The 8,630-nt window shown below is 34.1% G+C and overlaps 1 protein-coding gene across 1 annotated transcript; it reads right to left on the bottom strand.

Annotated features, from left to right (window-relative positions):
* Window positions 1-601: 601 nt before the first annotated feature.
* Window positions 602-6,616, bottom strand: IL22 (interleukin 22). The gene is made up of 5 exons (XM_063446122.1): window positions 6,425-6,616; window positions 6,171-6,236; window positions 5,648-5,791; window positions 3,077-3,136; window positions 602-718 (listed from the first exon to the last, which is right to left on the bottom strand). The coding sequence occupies exons 1-5, from the start codon at window positions 6,614-6,616 to the stop codon at window positions 602-604; spliced, it is 579 nt and encodes a 192-aa protein (XP_063302192.1).
* Window positions 6,617-8,630: the final 2,014 nt, after the last annotated feature.

Below are 8,630 nucleotides of genomic sequence, written 5' to 3'. Positions count from 1 at the left end.
TGTATATGCTTTTTGTATTTTTTTTTGTGTAACCTGCTTCAAACCAATACCTAGGCTGAGTGTAATGTATGACTTTTTTTTATGTATTTTGTGATAATATTAATAAAAAATATATTTAAACTAAAAAAAAATATTTTGTATTGCTTCAAACAATAAATTAAAAAGAGTTTAAATAAATACACATCAAACATTTCATTGCATTGCCAGTTTTGTTTATTACTGTTTTACTGTGTACATTACAATGACAAATTAGATTTCAAAAAAACGTAATAAATAATTAATAATAATATTAATAATAAAAATTAAATAATTAAATATAATTAAAATATAATAATAAAATAATGCAATAAATATGCAATAAATATAACATAAATATAATGGAAATTAAATACAATAAGTTAAAATTCAATAAGGAACAAGAATAAATAGTTACTTCATATACATACAGTATAAAACAGAAATTATTTAGTTTATGGTATTATTTGTGCTTTCTGTATTTTTTGATATATAACAATGTCATGCATTATGTGATTAATACGTTAATACAGGAATGCAGTTAATGTAGAAATTAAGTAAATTTATTCAAAGATTTTCTGCTACTTTACTTATTCAAGTTATAGTGTAAAAAGAAGTTTGGTTTTTGAAAAGCACATTTTCTTAGATGACCGAAAAGCAAATCCAGTTCTCCAATCACTTTGATCTGTCCTTCGGGTCCCAACTGGAAATCAATAAGAAACAATAAATGCACTCATCCAGGAATTGACAAGCGAACAGCAAAATTTACGACAAAATACATTTTCCAACTTGACTGTTTTAGCCTAAAATACCCAATTCTTATATTCTTTCTGGCGCGATTTAATATTTTGAACTTTTATTACAGTTTTATAAAAAATTTAATTTTTTAAATTATTTTTTCAAAATATTAAATGTAAAACAATACATCATATATCATAAAATATCGAAATAATAAAACATTTTTCAAAATATTAAATCATTTCAAATCTTATCCAAAACTATTAAATCATGTGAAAACCTTACCCAAGAATTTTGAATTGGGGACTATATTTCCAGTATAGGGCCAGATTCTCTTTGCATAGTAAGGGTTTATGCTTAATGAAGAGCAATTTGACCACTGAAGACCATAAACATTGCTATTTAGTAAACAGAGTAAACCCTCTATAATCCTTATAGATCAGAGAACCTAGCTCATATTGACTAACCCTGTGACTTTTCACTTGCGCGGTAGAGACTGACATTGGGTTCTATACCAGAATTATAAATGATAGTTTATGACATTATTGGGGGATTGCTTTAGATTACTGTAGAAGTTGCATTATTATATCAGATAGAGTAGGTAGGAAATCTTATAAATTAAAGCAATGATAAAGATAAAAAGATATTTACTAAGTATGAAAAAGATATTTACTAAGTATGAAAAAGATATTTACTAAGTATGAAAAAGATATTTACTAAGTATGAAATTAAGTAAATTCACCAGGTGAATACCATTGTTTTGACGGAAATAGACAAATTGGAAAAGAAATATAAAACTCAACTTTTGTCCTAATATGTGCATTTCAGTTCTCCACTGATCACAAGTCAGTGGAAAGCATAGTAACTCCATTCCTACCAACATTTGAAATGGAAGTGAGTATTATTGCTGTGGAGTTCTGTTATATGCTAAGACGCACCAACAATGTGGAGCTCCTAGAAAACAGGGACGTTAGGATAAAAAGATGGACAGACTGTAGTATAGCTCCACAAATCCAATGTGATGCTTAACCTGCGTCTCACACACTAAAAAGCGCTGACTGACCTACCTCTGTTCAAAGATCCGACTGGCTCTACACATCCGTAAACAGAAAAATGGTGCTGTTGTATTAATGCCATACTTTGTCTTGCTATGCGGGTATATTTTGCTTGCTCCTGCTGTCATGGCAATGCAAGCTTGTTTGTTATATGATGCACAACAAATATAACAAAAAATATCCTCAGGGATCTGTACTTGGACCCATTCTCTTTAATATTTTTATTAGTGATATTGCAGAAGGTCTTGATGGTAAGGTATGACTTTTTGCTGATGATACTAAGATATGTAACAGGGTTGATGTTCCAGGAAGGAGAAGCCAAATGGCTAATGATTTAGGTAAACTCGTGATGATTTAGGTAAACTTAGAGTTGTGGCAACTGACATTTAATGTGGATAAGTGCAAGATAATGCATCTTGGACGTAAAAAACCAAGGGCAGAGTACAGAATATTTGATAGAGTCCTAACCTCAACATCTGAGGAAAGGGATTTAGTGGTGATTATTTCTGCTGACTTAAAGGTAGGCAGACAATGTAATAGAGCAGCAGGAAATGCTAGCAGAATGCTTGGTTGTATAGGGAGAGGTATTAGCAGTAGAAAGAGGGAAGTGCTCATGCCATTGTACAGAACACTGGTGAAACCTCACTTGTAGCATTGTACGCAGTACTGGAGACCGTATCCTCAAAAGGATATTGATAATTTAGAGAGAGTTCAGGCTACTAAACTGGTTCATGGATTGCAGGATAAAACTTACCAGGAAAGGTTAAAGGATCTTAACATGTATAGCTTGGAGGAAAGACGAGACAGGGGGGATATGATAGAAACATTTAAATACATAAAGGGAATCAACACAGTAAAGGAGGAGACTATATTTAAAAGTAGAAAAACTACCACAACAAGAGGACATAGTCTTAAATTAGAGGGACAAAGGTTTCAAAATAATATCAGGAAGTATTACTTTACTGAGAGGGTAGTTTAAGCATGCGTGGGATAGGCATAAGGCTATCCTAACTATAAGATAAGGCCAGGGATTAATGAAAGTATTTAGAAAATTGGGCAGACTAGATGGGCCGAATGGTTCTTATCTGCCGTCACATTCTATGTTTCTATGTTTCTATAAAGAATAATTTTTTTTTTTTTTTTAAGTTGGACAGAGGGATTTAGGATCAAAATAGTCATGAATCGCTGTTTGGGTCATTATTTAACTTTTTATTATTTGTCTCTTTATAATAATGCTAACATGATGATCTCGGTTTCATGGTACATACCATTTTAATTTTGTTTTTCATTTCTTCAACATTACTCTTTATTTGTTTTTCTTCTACTTTCTGGAAAAAAAAAGCAACAACAATATTTAACTAGAGGAAACCCTTGCGTGTTGGTAAAAGAAAAAATGAGATAAAGGAGCACAATCAGTTAAATTATTTTTTAATTACAAATTTGACAGAATCCTATTTTATAAGGTTCGTTATCCCATTTGTACATTGCGCAGATAGACATTGGCAGAATAAGTTTTAACAGAGTTTCCCTACAAGAACGCTTCATCTAAGTGGTTCTGCAGTTAAAGGAACACTATAGTCACCTAAATTACTTAAGCTAAATAAAGCAGTTTTAGTGTATAGATCATTCACTGCTAAATACACTGCCATTTAGGAGTTAAATCACTTTGTTTCTGTTTATGCAGCCCTAGCCACACCTCCCCTGGCTATTGACAGAGCCTGCATGAAAAAAAACAAAAAAACTGGTTTCACTTTCAATCAGATGTAATTTACCTTAAATAATTGTATCTCAATCTCTAAATTGAACTTTAATCACATACAGGAGGCTCTTGCAAGGTCTCGCAAGCTATTAACATAGCAGGGGATAAGAAAATCTTAATTAAACAGAATTTGCAATAAAGAAAGCCTAAATAGGGCTCTCTTTACAGGAAGTGTTTATGGAAGGCTGTGCAAGTCACATGCAGGGAGGTGTGACTAGGGTTCATAAACAAAGGGATTTAACTCCTAAATGGCAGAGAATTGAGCAGTGAGGCTGCAGGGGCATGTTCTATACACCAAAACTGCTTCATTAAGCTAAAGTTGTTCAGGTGACTATAGTGTCCCTTTAAGCTTGTTAATAATCATAAGTTCCCATTAACCAACTGTGGCATCAATTTAACAAGCTTTCCAAATGATTCATTACTGTCAGAATAACTTTTCAAATGCTTTATCCACAGAAGGCACCCTTAACTTACTTGGACATTTTTGTGGTGTAGTCATTTAGAAAGTTTTTTTTTTTTTAACACTATTAAATCATTTGAAAAGCTTGTTAAATTGATGCTTATGTTTTTAAGCAATTCTCTCACTTCTTAGTATTTCAGAAATATTTACAGGGTTATTTAATAAATCAGGCGGAATGTTCCCAGACGACTGAAATCCGGACCCGGATTGTTAAAAAAGAAAAACAAAACTGTTTGCCTGTTGACCAATCAAATTGTGACTGGATTTGGAGTTAGTAAATATGAGAATTGACAATCCAGTTGGATTTCATGCATTTTTACCAGTGGTTATTGAATAACCCTGATATTTATGAATTAATTTTATATTTATTAATTGAAATTCCAACTTACTCAAAGGATTCCATAAGACAAAATATGGATGTCCTACTCTTATGGACAAGTCTGAGTTTGATAAAAGCTGACAAAAAGCAGAGATCCACCATCAACTTTTGTCCAGTCCCAGCAGCCTTCACAAGTGATAGTTGTGGGATTCAAGCATATTTTTGGTCATCAAGAAATGTGATCTATAGGAGGTCTTGTGGTATCCGTCATAGACCTCAGTGTTCTACTCTTGTGCCTTAACAAGAATACAGCACTGACAGATGAAGTGCCAGTAGTTGAAGAAGCTTGGTGGCAGCCACGAGAGACATATTCAACCAACCTACCTACGTTTGACTGCACCCCACAGTCACTGGATTGTAAATAGAAATGTTAATTTTAGGGGGTCTCTGCAAAATATGTTGACTCATATAATTTATATCAAAATAAAGATCTAAATTTTTAGTTTTTACATCTTATTGCATGAATGTAGGTCAAAACCAATAATTGCAACGTAAAAAAACGAGTTCACCCTTGCCTAAACATAAGAAAGAATAAAGCACAAAACTACACTAACATATAGTGCTTCCACATGTCATGTGTCCTTAAGGGGTTAAGGATAGATAATGGCTAACACTACATAGGAAATACATATAGAAACAAAACATACAAAGAAAATATATACATTTGTTAGTTTGTCTACCAAGATACATAGATGAAAGTATCTTCTCTATATGGTATTTACATATTAACCCATATGGTCAACACTGGAAGACATACAGCCGGCTTGGACCACTTTTGAATACTTTCGCAAATTGTTTCACTTGTGATACTTGCAGGAATAAAAGAAGTACACATGCGTTTCAGTCTGCCAGACAATTCTGGAAGTCTGCCAACCAGAGGTGACCATGCACAAACCACTGCTGAAATTTTTATATGGGCAGAAATTTGTAGGTATAGGCAAGCACAGCTCCTTCACTCGTGCTGTGCTTTATTGGACTTCCAGGAGCTCGAAATCAAGACTGTTCCCAGAAAAACTGGATCAACCATAATATGACCTAAAACGTGTCCACCTAGGTCCAAAGGTAGGACAGGGGACTGGGCGCCATGAAGATACCAGGGCAAATGTGTCCCCATTCTCCACCCTATACTAAGAGTATAAGGAGAGCCACAAGCTGGTAATCTGCCTAGGGCATGTGGAATGTTAATCCATATCTAATTGATTCTTGACGTTGGCATACATATACAGACATTTTACACTTACACAGCCTGCTAATTCCCTCATTATATTTCCAAAAAATATGATTGCATCTTCAGTATGATGAAATGTTTTCCTGACATCAGTAAGCAAAACATTCTCCATAACACAGCTTGTTACTTCTCGCATCAGAGAGCAGTAGTCTTCATCCTGCAACAAAATAAAAAAGGGAAGATTGAGGCTGAATTACCTAATCTACACAAGACTGTCTTGAAACCTCTAGATGAAACCTTAAAAGGACCACGTGTTTTACAACAGACCACAAAAGATCAATTACACCTTTTACATAAACATAGGTGACAAGTCAACAACACTTTCGTTTGTCAGACAGAATTTTCTCACAAATACTTCAGTCTCATAGTAAACAGAGGGATGGGAATCAGCACTATAGAGCAAACATTTTAAGTGCTGTGCCATGCTGACCACCTAATTCTCTTTGCAGTAGTGTATAGACAGTTAACATTTAGATGTCCTGCTGAAAGTTTGTATGTACACTTAAATATTGAAAATGTCGTTTATTTTCCATTACCATAATGTTGAAGAAGAGGTTGTTTCCAAAGATTTTATTGTCTGTGTCTTTGTCAAGCATCTGTGCCTAGGAAAAACAGTTTGATGTTAGATATATTGATAAATGCTAAATATATTTCACAAGGTTCTATAAAAAAAAAAGTTGATGACCTTTCTGTGTTTCCTTTCAGCAGGCCATATAAAGAAATATAATATAATAATATAATAAATAATAATGTGGTGATCTTTATCTATGTAGCTATCTATCTACCTTACCTCTTCTGCCAATGAAAAGATGTTCTTCTTCAGTTGAGGCTGAAGAAAATATGATCGTCTGAGTGTACAAGTCGATTGGTCGCTGATTTCTTCATGGTTTAATGGAACGGCACAAAGAACTTTCAGAAAAAAGCTAAATACTAAGAAACGATAAATCAAAGAGTATCCCATATTCATCTGCAAGTTGGCCATTGTGGAATAAAAATAAATGGCAATATATCTATTTAGTAATAGTTTGATGATGCTGTACAGTTCCAGCAGACGATGGTCAAGATGGGAGAGCTTACTGTTTTTTTTCTGCTGTCTACGGTGAAGACGATTGTCCTGCTTTTATATTTGTGGACAACACCCCACTAAAGAATGATATCATGACACCACAAACTACTAATCTTCCAGGATAGCATGTTGAAATTTCCCCATTGATATATTTTATATCCAGTAACTGTTGTAACTTTCTGCATAAAGTGGTTTTTCAATTGCTTGAAAGAAACTTGTGTGGTTTCAAATACTGTATTGGGGTTCTGTGGAAACATTCAGTTCCGCAAATTTATTAACTAATATTTATTCCCAGTAACATATATAATAAATACTTAAAATGCTCTATAGTGCAAGATTGCACTCTTCCCTTTTCTTCTATCTGAGAAAAACTATTTACTATTGGGGATAAAGGTTTTGGAGGAAAGTTGAAGAGTTACATATCCTCAATTTAACCTATTTTTTTTAGTTTGTGGTAGATCTCAACGTGTAAGGGGAAAATTTGGAAATACTTTTTGAGAGATGAACATAGTATGATAACATGTTAAAGTGGAAGGATATGCAGTTAAAGGGACACTCCAAGCAGCATAACCATTACAGCATGTTGCATTGGTTATGATGTCAGGACTGATCTGGCACTCTCCAAATTAAAGTAGTCAAAGCATTTTAGAACAATTACATTTTTTACTTGGAGGTCACTGGCTCCACTCCTTGCCTTCACTACATCTTACAGAGAGCCAGAAGCTCTTGCTTAGGAGCTTGTGTTAGTTCTCCTGAGCTAGGCCCTGTAGTGCAGAGCTATGTCATTGGTTGAGAGCATCAGTTGATCACTTTCAGCCAACGAGCTAAGCCCTGTACTAACAGGCTCAGCTCACATAGAGAGCTTCTGGAGGTGTAGACTAGTGCCTGGTGGACCCTTGGTTAGAAGTCAAACTATTCTAAAATGGTTTGACTACTTTCAATGTGGGTTGCCAGGGCTTGAAGTGATCCTTTAACTGATCATTTATGTACAGCATCCGATTTCCAAAATGTATTTTATGGATAGCCGTGATATGGACTTTAATTGTGATAGATAAAATGAGTGACCATCTCCAAACACGCATCTTCTGGAACAGCTCTAACAAAGTATGGGAGGCAACCACTTTGACCATATATGGAAAGACTGGATCTGGAAAAAGGGGGAGTGTAGTGCAATGTTTTTCAGAGGCAAAGAATTTAAAAAAAAAATAATTTTAGCAAGTGTTGTAATGAATAAGGTTGGTTTAGCAGTTCACAGGTAATTGTCAAATTATAGAAAAAGTTCAACGTACAACCAGTCCAGCTGATGGAAAGGTGGCATAGTGGAAAAAAAAAAAGAAAAAAAAAAAAGCTTTTTTATTTATCTCTTTTCCTTCTCTCTCCTCCTTTGGCCGTCCATCCAAATTGTTTTATGTTAACTTTTTCTCTTTTATCCAAGATGTTATTTTATCGACTGAGTCAAAAACCTCTAGGTGGTCTTCCGTAAAAACTTTTATAGCTGTTGGAAAGCTCCACGTGTATTTTATATTATATTTTCTTAATATAGCTGTTGCTGGGACATATTTTTTCCTTTGTGATATAGTAAAAAAAGACAAATCTGGGAAGATTTGTATATTCTTAAATTCTTCTCCTTGTAGTTCTTTTTTTCTGCTTATTTTCAATATTATTTATTTAAATTGAAATGATTGAAAGCAGCAAATTATGTCTCTTGCCTTGTTGTCTGGTATATTTTTGGGTTTAAACACCCTATGGTATCTTTCCATGTTATGGTTGAATTTCTCCAGTTCAATCCCCCAGGCTTTCCAAAGATTGTTTACATAATCTGGTATACTCTCTTGATCAATCGATTCTGGGACATTTCTTATTCTCAAATTATTCTGCCTTGAACGGTCTTCCAAATCTCCCAGTTTCATCTCTAGTGCATTGATTTTTT

The sequence above is a fragment of the Pelobates fuscus genome, chromosome 3, assembly GCF_036172605.1.
Source record: "Pelobates fuscus isolate aPelFus1 chromosome 3, aPelFus1.pri, whole genome shotgun sequence".
Classification (NCBI taxonomy): Eukaryota; Metazoa; Chordata; class Amphibia; order Anura; family Pelobatidae; genus Pelobates; species Pelobates fuscus.
Note: the sequence above shows the minus strand (reverse complement) of the source record. Positions and strands in the feature narration are given on the sequence as shown.

Excerpts from the sequence above, each read along its gene's own strand:
- IL22 (XM_063446122.1), bottom strand. The coding sequence starts at position 6,616 with ATGGCCAACTTGCAGATGAATATGGGATACTCTTTGATTTATCGTTTC. Across the intron at positions 6,237-6,424 it reads TCTTTTCATTGGCAGAAGAG|GCACAGATGCTTGACAAAGA; the intron begins GTAAGGTAGATA and ends TGTTTTTCCTAG. Across the intron at positions 5,792-6,170 it reads ACCTCTTCTTCAACATTATG|GATGAAGACTACTGCTCTCT; the intron begins GTAATGGAAAAT and ends ATTTTGTTGCAG.